Source organism: Labrus mixtus, chromosome 4 (assembly GCF_963584025.1).
Source record: "Labrus mixtus chromosome 4, fLabMix1.1, whole genome shotgun sequence".
NCBI lineage: Eukaryota > Metazoa > Chordata > Actinopteri > Labriformes > Labridae > Labrus > Labrus mixtus.
The window spans coordinates 30129271-30153191 of NC_083615.1; the positions used below are offsets into that span (position 1 = coordinate 30129271).

Below are 23921 nucleotides of genomic sequence, written 5' to 3' on the forward strand. Positions count from 1 at the left end.
TCCACACGTCCGTTTTGGAAGCCCCTCTGTTTGCCAGGCAAATGGCAAACCAGCAGCTATTCTAGTGAACTTGTTCAGATAGAAGTGATTGTACCCGACCTAAAAAGCCTCTGCATTTTTCTAATAAGCTCCATGACCAAACGCGATAAAACTAGGATAAGTGTTGGAGATTCTTTTGAGAAATATAGAGAGGTTAGAACACAGAAATGTTGCAGAGCTGGCTAAACACTGAAGCTTCCATGGCAACCTGCGGTCACAAGGACTCTAGGGAGGAGGGGCTGGGGGCAGCACTTTGGAGCTGGCTCCTACCTCTAAGTCGTGGTTACAGATCACAACTGTGTAGCAATGAAGCCCTTATATAAATAATAAAAACATCTAAAAGCCAAAAATACATTTCTCTGTATTCATTTGATTCTAAAAACAAGACACTGCTAAGAATCGATTACATTGTGTTTAAGGACTTCATTGTTTTGAAATGCATATGATAAAATATGGGATAACTTGTGATAAATCACTACATTTCTGAACAGTAGTTAATCACCATTAATCATATTTTCAATCGAATATGACCAAACGCGATAAAACTAGTATAAGTGTTGGAGATTCTTTTGAGAAATATAGAGAGGTTAGAACACAGAAATGTTTCAAGAATGATGCAGAGCTGGCTAAACACTGAAGCTTCCATGGCAACCTGCGGTCACAAGGACTCTAGGGAGGAGGGGCTGGGGGGGGGGGGGGGTACCCATTTTTAACGCTAGGTGCCAGATATAGTTAGCATCTAGCCTGTTAGCATAGTGAAGCTATTGTAAAGCTTTGAGAAATTTCCCTGAGGTGATGGTGAAGACAAAAATCAAAGCTAAAAGGAGATTCAATATTTGACTTTAGCTTAACAAAAACAAATCTTTAATAATGCAGATGTTTCTTTAAAACTGTTAGATGTAAAAAGGTCACTATTGAAACAACTATTTTATCACAGTTCTCTTATTTGCCAGGTGTATGGCTGCCACAAAATACCAACAAATGAACAAATACATTAATAATAATGAAAAGCATGTGTAAACAACAGTGCGATCAAATAATAAATGACAACAAATGTCTGTTTTGAAAAGATATTACAAAAGATCAAATTCCACATATACTTTAAGGGTCAGCTTTGGCTCAGTGGTAGAGTGGGTCATCTCTCAAGCAAAAGGCTGGTGGTTTGATCCCCAGCTCCTGTAGTGTACATGTGTAGATTCAAGTTTCCTTGGGCAGGACACTGAACCCCAAGTTGCTCCCTAAGGCACTGGAGTGTGAATGTGCAGTTGGGCAATTTACGTACCATCACTTTGTAAAAACGTGTGTAACGGGTGAAGGTGACATGTGGTGTAAAAGTGTTTTGAATCGTTAGAAGACTCGACAGCTTTACCATTGAACTTGCACTGCATTGCACAAAATACAGCCAGCATCCACAGTGTTTGCTCTCCGACACAGCGTGAGCTCTGCAGCTCTGGGGTTGACATTTTCGACTTTCACTCTGCTGCATGCTGCGGGCTGCTAATGGGACAGCATAACAGAAGTGCCACATAAGAGTAGACCTACTTGATGCCTCCTGCTGTACACAGTACAGCATAGAAGAACTTAAGAGACATTAAAGTACTCACAGTGATCTTTTTTTATCTCGGTTTCTGAACACCTGTCATTGGCTTTCTTTCTAAGTGTTCCACCTGAGCGACTCCAAACAAGTGTACTTAAAAGTCTGTGCTCTACCTCTTGGCTTCCCGGGGGGACGACAGCTCAGAGTGATTGTACAGAAGTTGTGTTAGAGCAAATACAAGCTCACACATACTTTGTTCTTGCCCCCCCCCCCCCACATCTTACACGGACGTCTGCAGACAAATACACACACACAGGCAAATATTTGGCATTTGTCCAACACTGTGTCCTCAGTTCAGCAGCGAGCCCGTCTGTCATTCTACAGAGTGCAGAGTTGGACCACACTATTGATTCTGTGCTATTAAGGCGGGAACACTAGTTAATCAGTTGGTCAGACAGCCAGTCAGCCAGAAAGCCATCAGACCGCCGGACAGCGGGTTGGCCTGCAAGTCGGGTAATCTGTCACCCAGATGCTCAAAGCCTCAGTTGTTCAACTCAAAGGATTTGATGAGTAAAACAGGCAGCATGGAAGCCTGGGGCACCACCACCAATAATGTGCAAATGCAACTAATACAAAAGTTTAACTCATTGTGGTTCTTATCTTGAAATACAAAAACAAAAACTGTTTATGAGGGCTGTTAGTCTTAATAGACTGTATATACCTTGATGTAGTCTCAGTGGTGCCACACAGGTAAAATTGAATGGTGTTCGCCATATTGGAAATCTTAAGTCTCAAACCAACTATCTGTCAACCTGGAAACAACATGTAAAAAGCTGGAGCTGAGGCAGGCCTTATGCTTCCTGCATACAGTTGCAATAGGCCCGCCTGTCAGTCAGATCAGACCTTCATAAGATCAAAAAAGATGCGTTCTACCCCCCCCTACACTGGGTGCCAATAAAGGCATTCGCTTTTAAAGCCAAAATCATATTTTTTTCCCAGGCTGTAAAAATGTTGAATTCTGTCATTTTAATATGGGGTGTGTATGGGAGTTCAGCACCTTTCACAGCAAGCCTCAAGTGGTCAGTCCAGGCACTGCAGTTTTGTGCACTTTTGCATTGGATTCATTTTCAACACTGGAGGTTGTCATATGGTGTTAATCATGATGTGATTCAAGTCTGAAATTAACAAATAGATTTTTTTTTGCATTAATTGCATGCTATTTTTTCCCTTTTGGCACTGCAGTGATGGAAAATAACAACCACATTGTGCTTTAATATGGTTCGTTTCAGTTATAAACCTCACAGGCAGCTGAGTCTTCAGGTCCAAAGTAATATGAACATTATGTTAAATGGAATTCAAATATCACCAAGGTTTGATAGAGGCAGTAGACGAGTTGAGCATACAGGTGCAGATAATCAGTCTGATGTCAGAAGGCAACCACATCACCAAAGTCGGCACAGCACTTTTTGGGAGAGCGCAACAATCTGTGGATGAAACTGAAACTGTGGATTAAACTATATCTAAATCAAACTTGAGCGCTTGCTAAGGTGGCAGCTGGCTACAGGCCAGTCAACGCTGTGGAAGACTCAGATCTTAAGGACATCCTCAGGTTGGCATGTTGTGACCATCTGTATGCCTTAGCATCACGGAGAGCAATAGCTTAATGCAAGCAGGACTTGGATGAAACAGAAAAAGCAACTAAACTGGAACTCCTCAAAATTGCAAATGCTGTTGCATTTTGTTTATGCATTCCTACACATCAGTGTTATGCCTTGAAAAAGTAAAAATATGGACTGTAATATGGAATAAGCACTTTGGAGCTGGCTCCTACCTCTAAGTCGTGGTTACAGATCACAACTGTGTAGCAATGAAGCCCTTATATAAATAATAAAAACATCTAAAAGCCAAAAATACATTTCTCTGTATTCATTTGATTCTAAAAACAAGACACTGCTAAGAATCGATTACATTGTGTTTAAGGACTTCATTGTTTTGAAATGCATATGATAAAATATGGGATAACTTGTGATAAATCACTACATTTCTGAACAGTAGTTAATCACCATTAATCATATTTTCAATCGAATATCTAAAATATTGGTTTGACAGCTTTAATGTTACATTTTTACTCAAATATTTTCGTCTTCAGTCATTTTTATTGGGATGTGCGGGGTCAAATCTGTCAAAAAAGTGATCATTGCTTGATAGGGATGGATACAATTTGATACACTAAACACATGATATGATCATGACACATGGTTCAAATCACAATTTTCTGTGATTTATTTTCTAATATTTAAAAACTACTGAAATAAGTAAATTCTTGAATAATTATGATTCTTTTAAAATAAATCCCAAATCAAATAAAGACATTTAGAGCACAAATAAGGAATATCGCTTTTAATAAAAAATAGCTGCAGCCTGTGTTTCTGGCATTGAAGCACAGAAACCATTTAAAAGACACAACATTTTCTCAACTCCTGACTTTGTGTCACCCTATATAAGTTTCCCTTCATGTTTTTCAAAAGAAGGGTCATTATAAGTGGCTCCAATTATCAGCCAAAAGCCTTAAAACACCAGCACATGATGTTAATATGTTGTTGGTGTTCATCAGTCTCTTGAAATATTTGCACACTCGTGTCTGTTATGTGCTCATTCTGTTTTCCAGTCAGTCAATCAATCAATCAATCAATCAATCAATCAATCAATCAATCAATCAATCAATCAATCAATCAATCAATCAATCAATCAATCAATCAATCAATCTTTATTTATATAGCGTCAACTCATAACAAGTGTTATCTCGAGACACTTTACAAAAAGCAGGTAAAAGACCTTACTCATTGTTATGTTACAAAAAGCAGGTAAAAGACCTTACTCTTTGTTATGTTACAAAAAGCAGATAAAAGACCTTAGCCTTTGTTATGTTACAAAGACCCGGTCTATCCATCATAAGCACTTTAGCAAAGCTGAAAAAGTTGGTAAGAAAAAACTGCCTTAAAGTGCTTTTGCCACTACAAAATTGTCACTCAATTCTGCCATGTCTGTTGCCTCTCTTAAGTTTCTGACATTAAGTGAAGCCAAAAACAGATACAGCACTCTCTGCTGGTTAAAAAAAGTATTGCAATATATTTTTTGGGCTCATTGATTTAAATTTGTATTGATTTTCACTTTCACTTCAGAAGGCATCTTTACATCCCTACATCTTGATCTGTTGTATCCTAAACAAACAGGACACTGTCTTTACAGGCAGTAACATGTAACACTACATGTAACCTGTACACATGGGGATCCATAGACCCATAAGGCATGCAGTGTTTCTTGTGTTTTACAAACATAACCACAGCTACGAGCACCACTCCAGCACATGTAAACTACCCAGTAGCTCTGAGCCTGAAGGCATCCTGTGTAGACAGAATATGCTGTTGCTGATGCAATTTAGTGAAATAACTTTTTGTTCTGTGTGTATCCACGGCGGTATACTTTAACCCTAACACCGTATTGATTGATCTCCTTCTACCTACATATCTCCTTCATAGATTTTCTCATTGACTTTAAAGGAATGTATTTAAAGACATATATGTACTCTGTGTGCTCTGTTCAGCTTTCTCACATGAAAAAAAAAATGTTTTAAAGACTTCTTTCAGAAACATGAGGTTTACTCTGCTGAGGATTCAGTCAAAAGACATTGAACTTCAAAGACTAGCTTGGAAAACCACATGGCGAAACTTTTTGGTACTTTTTAATATTTGAACAGAGAAGGTCCTTTTCATATAACACTACACAACAGGAAGTAATATTTGCACCTCACAAATATGTCAGTAACCCACATTTGATGTTAGGATGATACAGCCTTCCATTCAAAGTTTTCAAAATGCTCCTCTTTTATCATTGTCATTAAAGGCTTTATATGCGATGTTTTGATCCAGCAGATGTCGCCCTTGAGCACCAGCATGAAACCAAAACAACTCGCGCTGCATTGTTGTGTTAGCATGCTAATGCTAGCGATCTTTATTATGCTCGTATCTTCATACTGCATGTAAATTTACCTGAAATGAGCGTGATCTAGAAACACAGTTAAGCAGTGAGTACAGTATGTTATTCTTCTTTTCTCTAGTCCCTCAATTAAACAACTTTTAAACGTGAGGGGAGGAGTCAGCCGGCCGTCCTGGCGATGTAAACAAAGTGAAGATAGGACTCTGAAAACTCTGAAAACATCACAGACAGTGGGACTCGGGTGTTACACCCATTGTAGACAGTCATGACTCTCAGAGTTATTTTCAGAGGATATACTTGATTTATATTACATTTAAGTGTGAAAAATCACATATAAAGCCTTAAAAGCAAAAATTGTCTTCATAGCATCAGACTCTGTTGCTTCATCCACAATTTCCCAATTACTCTTTTAACCTCATGTCCTGTATCCTGAGCCCCCCTCCCCTCTGACAGGGGTAGTCTCCAGTTGTGTGAACAAGCATATCAGGGAGGCTTCAGGGGCCGCCCTCCTGAAGCCTTGTAGCTGTGTGAGCATTTGCATGAGTGTAAAGAAAACATGAGCTGGTGTTTGCAGAGCTCACAGTTTCCGGACTGGGAAAAGTTATAAATTACAGATTAAATGAGTTGAACATGATCCAGCATTACTGAAAGTTCAGTAATAAAGTTCAATAAAATGTGTGCTTTAAATAACACCCACCCTGTGCTAGAAACAACCTGGTTAATTAAACCATGCATACAAAGTTGAGGCATGCAGCAGTAGAAGAGTTGATCAGATCACAGTGACAGCTTCAGTCTTATTAGCTGCTCTTCACATCCCTGGATTGATACAGTACATCTTGGTCAACACTGAGAGCTGCAGTTTCTCTTGATGTCTCAACTTTGATCCCTTCTGCGAGCAAAATCCTCTCGCTCTGCAAGCACGCCTTCTCTTTGCTCTTGTGTTTGCTCTGTTCTGAATCTGACGGACATGATGTGCTTTGCATTTTGCAAAATTATGTTACGTTTTATCGGGCTAGCTGAAAGTAAATGGTGTTCATCAAGGGACCAAAAGCAGCTTTTAAAATAAGAAATAAAAATCACCTAAGACAAACTTCTGATTCACTACCTGCTACATTAAAAATTGTGACCTTCTCCTGGGCAGATTTTTGTTGGGCAATTTCTTCCTTTGTCTCTCTCCTTCTTCTCCTCCAGCTCTTCTTTCTATTGATGAGCGTTCCCTCAGGGTCGAGCTCGAATCAATATTGTAAAAGATAGTTATCAATAATTCACAGATACTGACTGCTCACTTTACATGAAGCGATGCCTGCCCTCATCTTTCTCTCCTCTTCTTCGCTTCACTTATCTCCAGCTCTGCTCTATCTCTCACTCTTTCCCATTATATTTCTCTGTTCTGCTTTCTTTTTATTCTACCACAATGCCTTGCTGTAGCTCCAACTTCTTTTTTTCCTTATGCCTGAGTCTCAACACTTGTTTTCCCCACCTGTATGTTTTTTCTTTGTGCCTCCTTCCTCATCTCTATCTATCTCCTTCTGTGTCGGCTTCTAAGCCTATACACATGGTTATGGCCTTCCTCTGATATCATCTTCAATTCTTTATATATAACTCGTATACACATATTAGGGAAGTTAGTCCATTTACTTTCACAATGTAAGCAATGTGCGGTGTCGTTGGTTTCACAAAGACTGTTTGTATCCTGATTAGCATAAATCACATAGATGCATATTCTATCAGCTACCTTGGGTCAGTGATTAAATCAATCATTGTAGAGTATAGCGCCAATTCTAAACAAGTGTTATCTCGAGACGCTTTACAAGAGAGCATATGGGATAATATGCAGGAAGGATTTCTCCTTTATATTCCTCTCATTCCTGTTGTCCACAGACACTGAGGTGGAGGTCGAAGCAGGACGTGCATGAATAAGGACGGCGTGGTTGTGGGGACTACACAGTCCGATGGTGGAGGTTGGGTGTCAGGCACCTCGGGTGGTAGTCGTGCCAGATCACCTCGCTGAAGGTTGGGGGAGCTCTGTTTTCTCGAGAGCCTGGCTTCTGCTGACGCTGTAGGTACCAGATGTGCTCGGGTGTTCAGATCGACTCAGGTCCTGCGCCTACTAGTGATGTCATACAATATGAAGTTTTATTCACGATATCGGGGCATAGTACTACACTTCCCACTATCATAGAGTTTTTCTGATTGGTTAAGCCTGCTGTTACCATGGCAATGTTTCCCGCCCCTCTGCGCCGTATGCGAACAGATAAGTCCTGCTAGCAGGCTATCTAGTTAGTTAGCTAACAGGAAATGTACTAATAACCTTGTCATGCCGCAGTGAATGTAGTTTATATTTTCCACACAAACTACAAGATAGTACAACACTCGTATTAACGGTATAAAAACTATAACAACGACCAAAGTTACTCTTAAGAAGACACAATATAATTCGCAATGGATTGTGGGATGTGTAGTTCCTTGGCTTCGGACGAAAATCATGTACTCAGTCTTGTACCTTTGTCTTTTTTCCGTTTTTTAATGTCGTTTTGGTGCCGAATGAAATATCCTATCGTCAGTGGGCGGTCACTGTTGTGCTCAAAGACCCGACAAAACCGTGAAAACTATAAACTCTCCGATCATATTGTGTGAGGTAAAGCAGGTGCAGGACCCCGACTCGATCTGAACACCCGAGCACATCTGGTACCTACAGCGGGACAAGAACTCCTGGGCTTCTGGCATGGAAAGGGGGGGAGGGGTCCATGTTTCTTCATCTGACTGAGTCATTAGTCATGTGAACGATGTCTTTAACTTTTTGCTTGGTTTGCCTACCCTTTGTCCTAAATGTCTAGAAAATGTGAAACACAGTCTATCACAGCATTGGTTAAGCAGTGGTACAAGTGATGCTGTGTTTCAGTTTGTTTCTGACCTTGGCTTTGTCGCTTTGGTCTGTTTGTCTTGAAAACAATGTCAGCAGTTACTCACTTATGGATGTAGGCTAATATAATTGTGCTTTTCTGTGGTGTGTTTTTGACTGTGTTTAATTTACATTTGTGTCTTTCATTACCAGTGATGAGTATACGTAACCTATTTATATTTCATGTTGACTCAGCACTCTGTTCTGTCTGTAATGGAAGCTGCTAAGAGCATTAGTTAATGATCACTGTCGTTTCTCCAAGGCTGCTTTATTCATTTAACCTCATTAGCTTTTTAAATGTCTTTTGTCTTTTTCTGTCCTTTTAATGCCTTGCTGCGAAACCAGAAGCCCTTCAGGGACAAATAAAGTTGAAGTTGAAAGTTGGAGTCCTCACTGCTCTGAAAAATGTGTTTGCATAGAGAACACAAATAAATTGGCAGGGAGAAAAAGAATCATAAAGGCATGAGATGCCTGGAAAATATTTGGGATGTGCAAGGTCAACATAAAAAACCTATTCTTTAGGAGGTTAAGATTTCACTTATTGATATCTGTCAACAGCAGTGTACTAGTTATTATCACCTTAGAGGAAACATCAGACGCTCTGTCTAAACACTCTCTCCTCCATTAGCTGATGAGGTATATTACATAACCATCTAGATTTTAAATAAATGGTAAATGTTAAATAGACTTAAGCTTATACAGTATAGCATTTTTTTCTAGTCTTCTGACTTCTCAAAGCGCTTTTACACCGCATGTCACATCTACACATTCACACACTGAGGCTGCTATGCAAAGTAACCATCAGAATGAAGTCATCCCACACATTTATCAAATCTCTAATTAATATCTTAGAAGCTTAAAGATGAGTGAATACTGAATTTCTACTCACCAAGTAGCAAGAAATAAGTAATATCAGTTACAATGAATGCTAATGCTAACTAACGAGTTAGTTTGCTAGTGTAGTAGGTTGAAAACGCTACATACAAAGTTTTTATTTAAACAGACACCCCCCTAATTTTTTGTAATATTTTATGAGCTATTCTAATTGTAATGACAGATTTCACATGGTAATATTCAGTTTACCCAGGAGATGGCGCTATTATGCCACTGTGGATTCCCTAGAGAGACTTTATCATTTAGTCCTGCACATGCGCAGTTCAGACAATAAACGAGCTGGCATGAGCAAGACACTAAAAGTTTGTCCTCTTATCATTCCACAGGTAATATGAATCTTTATATCTTAACTTTAAGCTGGTTATGTATCTAATGAACATGCAGTTTAATTTCGCTGTCATGTTGTAACATGAGCTACAGTTTTGTAAGATCAGTTTGTAGCTGTTTGTCATGACGTGTAGCATGTAGCTAAGTTTAGCCTCGCAAGCTGGGTGAGATGAGAGTAGTTTCGTCAGTGTAAGTAACTCAAGTAAATGTAAAGCAAACGTTCCGAACAAGAGGAATATATGTTTTGTACATTGTTAAAAGTATTAGCTTCAATAGTTTGTTAGTAAAAGTAATGGTGATAATGATATGATTTTACGTTCTGTTTCACATGACATGATTCACATGATTGTTGAACGCTACTGTGACGCAGCGGCGCCATTTTCTTGCACAATGGTTGTGTACAGAGACGCGGGAAAGTGTGTTGTTTGTAATTTCATGTTTATGAAGCTGTATGTGTAAAAACTTAGTTAACTGTGAGACTAGGAGCAGAAGTCTAAGTAAATGTGTGTAATGTTATTTTATTTTGATATATTTGTATTGTGAATTGTATATCTGTCTACATGTATTTAATTTAAAACTATTTTGAAGTATGTGAATGTATATTATGTTAAACAGTATTTTATTTTAATTTGTATTGCCAAAGAGTTTACTTTATTATTTGATGAAATGTGTTGGTTAATGGAAAAGTTAATGTGTCAGACAATAAACGAGCTGGCATGAGCAAGACACTAAAAGTTTGTCCTCTTATCATTCCACAGAGATTTATTTTAGGCTACGCAGTGCTTCCTAGCCTGTGTAACCTTTGCTGCCGGTCCAGATTTCCCCTAGGTCTGGTGCCGGTAACACTTGTTATGCTTTGGGCAGAAGTAATAATAATAATACTACAAATCTGAATCTTTATTGAGGTGTGAGCATTAAAACAGTGGCTATAACAGAATTACAAATATTACCTCATTCTTCACATATACAAATTTCAACACATAAGCTGCGTCCAAATTTGCACTCCCAAAAAATTCCAGATATTTCAGGCGGGTGGCCCATGAAGCCTTCCTAATATGCCTGTTCACACATGCACCCCACAAGGCAAGACTACCCCTCTGACGGGAGGGGGGCTTAAGACACAGGACATGACGTTAAAAGTGTGATTGGGAAATGGCAGATGAAGCAACAGAGTCTGATGCTAATTACAATTTTTGCCACTATATCAATGCTACAGGAAGTTTGACATTTTTACTGTATCAACAAGAGTGGAGAAGATCATACCCGGGAACAGAAAACGTAATAAAGCAGTTATATTACGTGCACCAACGCTTGCCGAATAAAGTCATTATCCCCACACACTGGCTCACCCAAACTTCATAAGATAATTTAAGGGGAAACAGTTGTTGTTTTTTTATGAATGCTGTTTTTTGTTCACACTTTCATGAAGTTTTCAGGAGATTCACAGCGTAGAGATAACTTTATTAACTTTGCAGTTGAAAATGTGTAAGTTATAATTTGGTGTGTTTGGGAGGTCACAGCAGGAGCGGAGGAGTTAGATATTTAACACTAAACAGATTTTTAGTATGCCCCTTTACCAACTGTGTAACTGGAACATAAATTCCCTTTCCCTGATAAGTAATGAGTTTCACCCAAGACATCTGGTCACTGTTCAACACTCCACATTTTGTCAAACTTTTCTCCCTTTTGAATCTTTCATACATCCAAGATTTCCTCTGTTCTTTGAAAAAGAGCTGTGGTTCATCTTCAGCCTTTTCCCCCTTCAACAAACTCTTTCTTTTTCATAAAGAAAACGGGCTTCTCTTTCCAAAACCCTGCAGGGATGGGTCTAATGGGTTTCATCTCTTTGACTTCTGACATAAGTTAGAGTGAGATTCTGATTCTGGCTGATGCTAATTAGAGGAAGATTCCCCCACCAGAGTGCCCAGACGCTACAGATACTGAGAACACTGGAAAGCTGAAGGATGGTGAGGTATCATTCCCTGAGGGGGGCTGGACAGTGGGTCAGAGAGAGAGAAGAAGAGAGAGGAAGGATATGAATGATAGTACAGAAAGCCTCTTATTCAGTCTGATGTCTGGGAAAGAAACACACACACACACACACACACACACACACACACACACACACGGACCAGAGATGCCTTAGGCATGAATATGGCAGTGTCTTCTTTGTACTAATGATTGGGCTCCCTCCACTTATCTGTCACATTTTACGACAACATTAAAAGTGTGAAGATTAAAAATAAGACACAGGGTTGTTAAAAGTCAGACATTCTAGATTTGTGAAAGCTCATTATCCATCTACAAAGGCGCTTTAAAAATGACTGTCTTATAAAAAAAGCAAAAGAGTGATCCATGCCACTGTAAGAGTCAAAAGAGGTGATTCTAGGACTCGGACATTAAGAGGTGATAAGTGTGTGGGCATTTTTTCCCCTTCAATTTATATTAAAAAAATCACCCTGACTGCAACCATTGAACTCTAGTCCAGCAAACAGGAATCAGTAGAAAACATTTGGTAAGAGTAGATGTTCAAAGTTTTATCTAAACCAAGGATCTTTTCATGCACAGAGAGTCCTGCAGTAGAGAACACATGTAAATGTATAATTGTGACAAAAAAGGAAAGCAATGCCTGCACACTGACTCAATGCCACAAAAAGATTATTAAATCACAATGAGATGTTTTTATTTTTCTACAATCACCTGAAGAAGACATTGTTTCATAACTTTGTGATTAAATCAACATATTGTGGCAATTAATCAGTGTGGGCATATCTTCTTTTTCTGGCTGCTGTTTTTGAATTGCCATGCAGCTGTGTGATGTGCATGTAACCACCCTTCTTTCCAGTGTATAATCTATAGTGCATTTATCTTCTCTCTGAGCTGTTTACCTGAGTTAATGTCCAGGTGAGCTTCATGTGTTTGGTTGCTGCGTAGCTGCACTCCAGCAGCCTGGGTCTGCTGTTCACATCCACCAGACACTTGTTGTCATCATCATCGATTGTTGGACTCAGCACGCCCAGGTGAAGCTGCTGAGAGCTGGTGTAGTACACATTCTGTTGGGATACAAACAACAGGACTAATGAGACAGGATTCCTAAACCTTTTTTTTAAGAATGCCTTCAAGAGCCTCCGTTCATCATTAGTAACTGAAAGTATAAACTTCTTTCTCCTGAGCTGAAAATCAAAATACAAGTGCCAAGGTTCTTTTCATCTTCTAGTTAGTGTGCATTGTACAGCTCTCAAACTCAAGGTGTGCTTTAAATCTTTACCAGAGTGTAGAGAAAGAAATATGTTTTTAGAAATAACATGTGACTGCTCTTAAGAAAGTATATCATTTGATTTGTGACTGAAACTAAGATAACTCATATTTGTGTTTCAAAGAAACTTATAAACCATGATAACTCATGAAGATCATATAATCCTTTTTTTCTTAGCTAAGTCCTCTGGAGCCCCGAAAGTCCCAAAAAGTGAACATTTTTATTTTATGTGCACAAGTTATTATCTTAAATCTTTAATGATACAATTAATTTTAGCTAAAGAGCATTTGTGTTTCCCTCAACTAAAAAGAGTGCATAGAAATAAAACCTAACCTTGCCATGGCTCGTTTGTACATCTGAGTTACAGATATAAATAATGTAGTGTGCAATGTAGTTCATTTATGAGTATAAAGCTGCTTGAACCAAATTTTCTAATGAATGTCAAATCGTCTTTGTTGCCACAAGAGAAGGTAAGAAGGTTAATCAGAGTTTGTGAAAGAGAAAACAGTGAGTATGATTTTTAGGAGGTAAACTGGGGTTCACTGCATTAAGGAATGAAATGTTGTCCTAAAAGAAGACTGAATGTTAAAGTTAGAAAAGAAGGACAATATTATATATTTAAATATAAACATTTACACAAAGAGATTATCTCTCTCTTTTACAGGATGTTATTCTCCTGTTTTTTGTTGTTTTGTTTTTTTTACTATCAGGCAAGATTCTTCCAAATAAAGTGACTAGAGGTAATTAGTAGAGAACAGCGGCTCGTCCAGAGAGGTGGACAGGAGTGGCATGAGCCCGCTTTGAAATCTGTTTTATCCCCCCTAAATCCTGAACAGTGATTTGTCTCGTCATAGGCAGGACCATAGACTGTAAATATTAATGGAAGAAGCCTGAGTGACGTCAGCCATCTGTTCCTGCAGGGGGCGCTGGAGGCTCATCAGCAGCAGCCGCCATGCTGGAAATGCTGTCTCAGTCTTTCAGTTAACCTAACAACAGGATATGAGCTGGAGCTGAGACGGGTTTGACATCCCGTTACATCACGTCCAACTGTCAATCATGTCAGCTATATGTGCCTTAATATGGATAACACGTATGGTTCTTAACAACAAAACGAATGCATTAAAAAAAATATCACCCCCCTACAGTGTGTGCCCATGAGGACGATAACTAATCAGACCTATTTGGTTTTTTGTACCAGGCTGTAAAAATGTTTATTTATGGTGTAAAAATGGCTTTTTGGCTGTAGTGTGTATGTGACTTCAAGGGCTCCTGCTGGAATGGACCCTCGATGAACTGCAGGATTTTGCACTTATGCACTGGCTTCATTTTTTAAATCAACTATTTGGACTGTCTAGCCAAGCAACTGCTGTTAGCTTTCTTTGCATTTCAATGCAGCACATTTCACTCTGTTGATTCTTATGGTGACTTTGGCCGTACGTCTTCTTTTGACCCTTTGAAGACCTTTGAAGATTTATAAGTTGTTACTTGTGTCTCTTATGTTAATTTTTTCAAGTTAAAAAATACACTGGAATATGAAATAGTTTAGTATAGTTTTAATTTAGCTTTTACAAGTAGGTACAATTTAATATAATTAGAGAATATAAGGGTAAATCAGAGCTAATTTCTTTGTCTTTGTGCACACACTTCATGCCTCCCTGCATACACCTTTACCTCAGTTGGGCCATCTCAGTCAAAAACAAGAAAGGGCCGGTCTAAAGATGCTGAACCCCAGTTTATACTGAAATGAACAATGATGGGTTTTACTGTTTATTAAAGCTACTTTAAAAGTGAGAGGGAAACATATTCAAAGGTCTTTCAAATATTGAAGTTGTTTAATGTAACAGTGCAAGAACAGACCTCTGTTAAACCCAATTACTGCTGGCAAGATTGTAAGCCCGATCAAAGCATATTTTGGCACAAACATTTTTTGTTCATTCTCTAAAGAATTCTCCTCTCTCTTTGACAGCGCACAACACTAAAACTGAGACAGCAGGTACCTCTGCAATTTATAATAATTCACCTTTGTAAATGCCAAGCTTTACTCTGATTGCACAGCAAGTATATGGTCATTAGCAGCAGGGAGAAGGGTATGGTAAGTAGGGTAATTTCTGAATGCTAAGTGTATTTTTACCCACCTGCAGAATATGCCAGGAAATAAACAGACCACATGTGTAACTGGCATAATTAAGAGGATAAACAGAGAAGAGGAAAAAAGGAGGAGATGATTCTCAGTGGCAAAAGATGAAGGAGTGAGACGAGAGGTCAGGGATGGGAACGTAAATCCTGGCTAAATATAAGAGAAAGAAATTTAGCATACCTTGAAAAAAACCAAACAGAAACTAAACACAAGGAAATGGTAATGAATGCAAATGTTGGCCCAGTTTTGAAGCTTGAAAATTGTCTAGCGAGGTAAATCGAACGCACCTTAAGTAGTTTAAAAATGCAACCCATTAAATCAGAATAGCATTTCCCTGACGGAGAGAAGCAGAAGATGAGACAAAGAATTCTCAGACACCGAAGCAAACGACAAGAATGAAGGTTGACATGAAACCTTCACAAGCAGGAAAAGTAAAGAAGGTGTAAGGAAACATTAAGCACAGAACAAACAGAAACCTGGGCTGTGTGCTCAGGCTTTGTGAGTGGGCATGTTTGGAGAGGACTGTGTGAAGCTGTGAGGGGGTAATTGATGAGAATGATGACCGTATTGCAGGAAAAAAAGGACTTCTCTTGATCGGAGCCATTACCACACTGTGAACCAGCCACACAGCCTTTAAGCTGGAGTTTAGACACACAACACTACAGATTGATGTGTGCATGGGCATGCATATATGTGAAGTATGAACGCATGCTTCCAAATGAGGATTGGTTTCCCCGTGTTTGTGCATATGGGCTAATAAGAGCGATTAAACTGGCATCTGTCAACAGATTGATTCTCAGCGCCCAACAGAGGGCTTAATGCTATCTCCTCTCTTGTCACAGCGTCTTAAAACCTCTAATAGAAGGATTAGCACAGTGCTGTGTTAGACAGATAGCAATCTCTCCTGACAGATGTACACATTTACAAGCATGGACAGAAGAAAGCCCATAAGCTTTAAGGATTTGAAACCATTTATGTCTGCCTTAAAAATATGACATTTACATCTGAGTTGAATCTTTGAGAAGTCAAAGAAAGAAAAAAAAACTAGCTGATTAGTGATCAAATCTGATCAAGTTCCTTTTTTCTTTTTTATATAAAGTTGTTTACTGTCATCTTAAAGACAACATAAAGAGGCCTTTCCAGAGGGGTGGCCAGGGGTGGCATGGGCCCCCCTAAGGGTCCATAAGACCAGTGCGTAGGAAGGAATGAGTCTGCAAATAATGTGCACGCAAACGCATGCAATGAATTAACTAGCAACGCTTCGGTCCCAGCATAAATACAATTATTTTGTATGTGTGCGCACACAAACTTCATGCCAACTCTGCAAAAGTCAGTGCCCAAGGTTTGGTCACCCCCATCAAAAGAGTCCGGAGATGCTCCTGTGTTTACCTTATTCTGCATGTCTGGAGTGGTCAATGAACAGAGGAACACAGTTGAACCACCAGCAGCAGCTTTTATTAAGACAATCATTTTCCAAGGTCGCCAGAGGCATTTATTACAGTCTATGAATTAAAAATCCAAAATTTTTATCATTCACAAAGCCTTTAAAGATGAATCTACACTCAGCAGGCATGAATGTGTTTCAGAAATTGGTATAAAATTTCTCCCATTAGATTTTGAAATTTAATTTTGCTCAAGAGAAATAACGGATGAAAAAATTGCGTCATTTGGAGTGTAAAGATGACAGCAGAAAAGAAAAATCCCTCCCATGAAAAACAAGGGTGTTACTTTTTCAATGATTGAAAATTATAAAAATCAATGAAGTCATCAACAAATACAGTTGGTCAAAGTGGCAAGTTAAAGATATTGTAAGATTATAATTTATTGTACGCTGAATGCCTTACCTGGCATGCAACCAGTCTGCAAAAAAAGCAGCTATCTTTATAGGTACAAGGAGAACATCAAATTACCACAATTGTAAATAAATGGATAAATGGCTCCTACATTGGTAAATAGATAATTGCATAGTCCTTGTGCCTATATTCTTTAAAAAGAACTCAGCTTATTAAGACATTTAACCTTAGGATAAACCACTGGTATCTTTTGTATGTAATTGAAAAAAAAATGTGAAGATGTGACACAGGGGTCATCTGTTAAAGGAGATCTATTATACTCACTTTTAACATTAATTATGTCATTCTGGGACACCTATTGAGTGTTCTTTTTTACCGTGTAGCTCAAAAATCTCCTTATTTATCTCATACTGGCGTCAGTAAAATCCCTCTTTTCAGCCTCTGCCTGAAACCATTGATTTCAGCTGCTGTCTCTTTAAGGCTTGTAGGTATTTAAATATGGATCAGCATAAGAAAACTCCTTTCAGTTTTATTAGTATGAACCCAGTGTTATTGAAGAACTTGCTGTATATCAATTTAATACCATCATAGAGCTGAGGAGACGAGAGTGAAGCTAATACAATGGTGTTTATACAACAACTACCTGTCAATCCCAACTGAGAGAGAGTGATTTGTTTAATACCTGACTTCACTGATGTGTCCTGGTTGATCATAACTGTATGGCTCTCAGCACAACTGTGTACACTTAGCCAAATGAACGCATCTCAAAATGTGTCTCCAGTGACTTCAGGAACACACTTGCACTTCTTCATTATTGTCGTGCTCACCAAAACTGTGATGGGGTTCATCTAAAAAAAGGCTTAATGGACGACACTCCTGTACATGTAGAAATCTAATGGGACTAATGTGACATACACATAAAAGATACCAGTTGTAAACCAACAAGGTCAAGATGGGTTCCCTTTAAATGGTCCTCCAACAAGGCCTGCCCATAATGGGGGACAAAAGGGGAACGCTTTCTGGAGCCCAGTTGCATCGGGAGGAACTATGAAGGTTATCAAAAACATGGTTCCTCAAAATTTAAGTAACAACGACCAAATTTTATTTTACACCTACATATTCACCAAAGCAAAACAAAAACATACATTTTATTTCACTATGTTATGTTGCTTCAGTAAAATGTACCCTGTTTCAAAATGTAAACCCCCTCTTCTTAAAATGATAGGAACTGTTTTTGTGTAATGTAACAGATATAAGCAGGCCCAGAGAGAGCTAATGTTAGCCAGGAGGCTAACGCTAACACTACTGATTGAATGTGGCTACGTCGATTTAAATCATATCCTAGGGAGGCCGATTCACTGGGCCTTTCAGGGGCCCAGCCATTTCTGCAGGCAGGCCTGTCCTCCAAAGATAATGAAACAATCAACCCCCAACTGTAATGAGATGCAACAGATTAATAACTCGTTGTCTTGCAACATGGATGTCTTTCCTTCAGCATGAAAACAACTACCAGCTCTTACTGTGGATATTGGTGAGCTTATTACAGACAGCAAGGGATGTTGTCTGACAAGCTAATCACTGGTGTTTCTCTCAACCATCTGCTCTGGTGGCGAGAGGACAACACAAACACACAAACCACGCTTGCACACACACACACCCACTCAGCTCACCCAACAGCTGCAAAGATGTCCCCATACATAATGAAGAGGTTCATCTGGATGAGCGCAGCAGAAAGATTTAGAGGAGGAGAGTTTAGGAGATCGAGCAGACAATGAGGTTTCACTCCAGAAAAAGCTTTCATTTATGGATGCAGATAACACACTGAGTTAAAAAAAAACATCTGGATCTTTTGTCTATGCAGCTACACAATCATAGAGAGGGAGCTTAATGAGGGGTGTAATGCACTGATCAGATTGGTGAAAGTCCTGCAGACGAATCAGTTTTTATAATGAATTTCAATACAATGACAGCTTTTGTAATATCCATTTTATAACCACTTTCTTTTTTTTCTGACAGACTCAACTTGTTTTCTAGTCTGATAGCTTGAAGCCCCACAGGAAGGTTGTAAATGCATTTCTTTCCTGCTCATAAATAAAAAAGGACAAACACCTGTCTTACAGATCAGTTTAAAGGTTAAAGTTTGTGAAGTCCAGTAATTGGGTTCTTTTGCAGGAATACACACAACCATCCAAACTATGTGTGAAAAGTTTTTAAAGTTTGGGTAATTGGTTAGTATTTGTTTTGTGTATAAATCCACCTCCCTGATGAAATAACTATTTGAATTCATTAATACACAGCCAACTTTTCCCCAGAATCATAAATCAATGTCCTGCTTATGTCTCTGTAAAGTAGAAAAAAGTCAGTGTTGGAGAAAAGCCTTTCCTTCTCCCAAGTGGCAAGGTTGTGTTACACTTAATGTTTCATTAACCTTGTTCTGCTACTTGGTTTCACTTTATAAAAGCCTGGCGGTTTTTCCCTGACTCTTATAAACATCAAGATTTTCTGCAGCTTGTTCACTTTTGCCTACGCATACTTGCAAGTTTAATATCCTGGTCATGTCGCTCTATCGACAGCCCTGTTCCTACTTCTCGAGGGAACGCACATTTGCTACATTTATTCCCTAGTTTTGATCTTTGCAAAATGACATGTCTTGACCTTTAGATCAAGTCTTAAATAGCCTTAAAGAAAAATCAAAGACTGGTCAGAGTGTCCCCAATTTGTAAGAGTCAAAAAGGTCCTCACAGAGTTAGAAATGTGAGAATCACACACACACATACACACTCATGAATGCTGCCCTGGTAAATAGCCTCAAAGGTCTAATTTTCAGGCTATATTGATTCAGCCACAAACCAATTTTCTTAGCAGGGCTGCACCAATATTGAGGCACGGATCAGATTTCTATTACCTCCTTAGCTTCCACTGCAATTTCTCTCCATTTTCTCAAATAAATATTGTCACCCACAGCGTTGTATTGGCCTGAAATTAGCCCATGATTCAACAGACACATTAGTTTTAGAAAATTGCCAAATGTGATGTAAAGACAGGCTTCTGCACATAAACAATGAAGAGTGTGTGTGCAGTCAGAAATAATGCTGTGCAGAAACAAAAGGTCTATATAAACAAGTCTGCAGGTGTTGCTTTTATAAGGGGAATCAAGCAAGACAAGATGATAGTAATGATAATAATATTACATTAGACTTGTATTGTGCTTTTCTGAGTATTTAAAGATGGTTAATAAAGAATAACATGAAAACAAAACACAAGAAATAGTCTAAGAGAAGGAGGATGAGAACAGAGTTTGAAGGTGGAGAGTAAGGGGGAGTATCTGATGAGTTCCAGAGAGTGGAAGTGGCAATGGAAAGGGCTGTGTCCCCCCAGGACCAAGGGTTAGTCCTGCGGGGGGGATACGCTGTGGGATGGGGAGCTAGTGGAGGTTATGAAGGACGGGGGTGATGTGAGAAGACGAGCAGCAGAATTCTGGATATATTGTTGTTTCTTGAGTGAATAAGATACTGTATGTGGAGAAGTGTCTGCATGTGTTTCAGCAGGCTTTAGTGTTAAGCAAACCGTCAATACGGGGTGCTAAACAAACTAATACATCAGTTGTCATTCTGGAACACACCAGCTATCAGGATTTGACTCTAAATAAAACTCTACAAACAGATATCTGCATGCAAGTGCAGCTTACAATTGTCGTTTAGAAGTTACTTCTCAAGTCATAATTCATTGTTGCTTCTCAAGCTGACAGTCTCAGTTGTAACCAGAGCCATCGCATGGAATAGGAATCTTTGCTGGTGCTCCTAAAGGCTTTAACACGTCATATCCAAACAGATGAATTCTGAGATCGAGCAGTCCATGATCAAAGAGACGATGAATGACACTTGTATTAAATCAAAGAGGGCGGCTGTGGCTCAGTGGTAGAGGTGGTTGTCTCTAAACCAGAACTTTGGGGGTTTGATCTTCAGGTCCAGCATCCACATGTTAATGTGTGCTTGCACACTTAACCAAAAGTTGCTCCTGCTGCTTTGTCTGAATGTGTATGAATGGGATTAGTTAATACTTTGAGTAGTTAGAAGACTATAAAAGTGCAATTCAAGCTCAAGTCCATTTACCATTTAAAATATAAAGAGTGCAAGCTGTTGATTTCTGTACACATTTGATTTTTGGTACCCGAGAAAATTGTTTTAAAATGTGCAGGTTGTCTACAGCCAGGACTTCAATAGATACTGATTAGGGACCACATTACTACCATCACTCCTGTGTTGGCTTCTCTGCACTGGCTCCCTATACAATCTAGAATAGAATTTAAAATCCTTCTTCTCACTTACAAAGCTCTAAATGGTCAGGCACCATTTTATCTTAAGGAGCTACTAGTGCCGTACTGCCCCTCGAGAACATTACGCTCCCAGAATGCAGGCCTACTAGTGGTACCTACAGTCTCTAAATGTACTATGGGAGGTAGAGCCTTCAGTTATCAGGCCTGCTCGTGGTACAGTCTCTAAATGTACTATGGGAGGTAGAGCCTTCAGTTATCAGACCTGCTCGTGGTACCTACAGTCTCTAAATGTACTATGGGAGGTAGAGCATTCAGTTATCAGACCTGCTCGTGGTACCTACAGTCTCTAAATGTACTATGGGAGGTAGAGCCTTCAGTTATCAGACCTGCTCGTGGTACCTACAGTCTCTAAATGTACTATGGGAGGTAGAGCATTCAGTTATCGGGCTCCTCTCCTCTGGAATCATCTTCCGGGAGGCAGACACAGTCTGTATTTTTAAGAATAGACTTAAAACTTTCCTTTTTGATAAATCTTATAGTTTGGGCTGGCCCTTGTGTAGACCAGCTCCTAGTTATGCTGCTATAGGCTTAGACTACCGGGGGAACTATCTCTACCTCTCTCTCTCTACTTCTCTCTCTCTCTCTCTCTCTCTCTCTCTCTCTCTCTCCCTCACTGTGCATATACAGTACATCATATTACTGCATGTATCTATCTGTAAATCTCAGTCACTAACCACATATTTCCCTGAGAGCTCCTGAGCTCTCTAAGGCTCCTCTGGATCTAGGTGGACAGCCTGCCTGAACAACATTTTAACACCATGTGACAGTTAAAATAGTTCTTTCTTATTGAAGTGTTTCCATTGTTTTGTTTTTACATTGTTGCCTCCCTTTGGATGGCTCTCGTGTCTAGTTGTCTGTGGCCTGCAGTGTAATCTATGGAGAAGAATTCACTGCCAACACCAATCATCTGTTAAAACCCTCTGCACCTCCTTATCCCTCCATTTTATCCAACCTTCAAGACCATACACCATGACAACCGTACTTTACAGTAGACTTTACAACCAATAGGAGCTAGGTGTGAGCTTTAAGGTTGAACTTCATCGATTAGAAGTTACCGTCAAACTAGGCTACGTTTGAGTTTACACATAGCTGGTGAAATCCAGTGCAGGACCTTTAAGGTAAAATATTTTGCCAGTGAAAAGGTTCTATTACAGAAAAATCCACCCTATTGAAGTTTAAGATGTCTCTCTGTCCCTGTCTCGCTCTCTTTTTCATCCTCCTCTCCCTCCCTAATCTGTGTCAGGTGGCTGAAAGGAAATTGAGGAAAGTTATGCATCGTTGACATTCAACAGTTCATCAGGTATTCAAAGCCATTTCCATCCATCCATCCACACACACACACACACACACACACACACACACACACACACACACACACACATACACACACACACACACACACACACACACACACACACACACACACACACACACACACACACACACACACACACACACACACACACACAGAGAGAGAGAGAGAGAGAGAGAGAGAATTGAGTGGTTTTGTTCAAAAAGCAGAGGACTCAGAGGTAATCTAAAGGAGTCGACCAATCAGGAGAAAAAAAGGATCTGAATAGAGAATTAGGAGGACCAGCGGGAATCGCATGACAAAAGATACTCCACATTAAAAGAGAATAAAAAATCACGAGTGATAAAAGCATGATAAAAGACCAGAGGAATATTCAAGTCTTTGATGTTAGCTATATGAAACAGTTCCTCCTGCTGTTTTTCTCTTTACATCTCCAGGCTGTTTATCGACGATGTCTCTCTTTAAACATGGCCTCTCCTTGAAGTTCTGTAATGATTCTAAATTCAATACATATTGGTTTTGGATGTGGGAATAGGTTTCATATTGTATTACCATGTCAGTTTGAGCAGGATAAGTCACTGAGGCCAGACATTTCATTAGGCTAATGCAGTAACATTGGTTATGCATGATTGTGTGTGAGGATATCCTTTAACAGGAGGGATCATGGATTTTTCTGCTATAAACTCACATTCTCTAATCCATGCATGATTACTGCAGCAGGTAGAGGAGAGAGAAAATAACTTTTGTGTGCAGTGTTAATTATGAGTGTGCATGCCTGATTTTAAAAGCTGAAATATCTCCAGTATATAAAGTGATTAGTTCCCCAGGCTCATCCTGTACTGTGTATTCTGCTGCTATCTTGACTTATTTGAGTAAAGCTCAAAATACCCTTGTTATCCAAAAGCATGTTATGGGATATATTATCGCTATTTTCTTTTTTTCAGTAAGCTGATTTTTTATTCCACAAATAAGTAACAACAAATCATCTTTACATTCACATTGCCTTTAATTTCTAATAATAACTGAGGCTAAATATCTTCATACAAGCTGGCTGGAGAAGTAAATGCTTGCCTTTAATGTGCTTGAGTCGGGGCGCCGGTGGTCGAGTGGTTAGATTGGCACCCAATATACAGAGGCTGTAGTCCTCCAAGCGGGCAGCCTTGGTTCAAATCTGACCTGTGGCTACTATCCCGCATGTCCTCACTCTCTCTCTCTACCAGATTTCTGGCAATGTGCTCTACTACAGGGATGAATACTCTATGTGCTTTCTTTCTGTCACTCTCCAAACTCAGAATTAAGATTTATTTTGTTTACTGTAAATCCATTTAGCTAAAGACCCTTCCTTGTGACCATACCCATATCATTTTTTTTGTGTTGAGACCATAGACTGTA

General features: G+C 39.3%; 1 protein-coding gene across 1 annotated transcript in view; it reads right to left on the reverse strand.

Annotated features, from left to right (window-relative positions):
- Window positions 1–23921, reverse strand: part of galnt18a (UDP-N-acetyl-alpha-D-galactosamine:polypeptide N-acetylgalactosaminyltransferase 18a) — a 177047-nt gene that overhangs the window by 3199 nt on the left and 149927 nt on the right. Inside the window, exon 10 of the mRNA XM_061036841.1 lies at window positions 12584–12748. Within this exon, the coding sequence (XP_060892824.1) occupies window positions 12584–12748 (165 nt within the window). The remainder of the gene's footprint in view (window positions 1–12583; window positions 12749–23921) is intronic.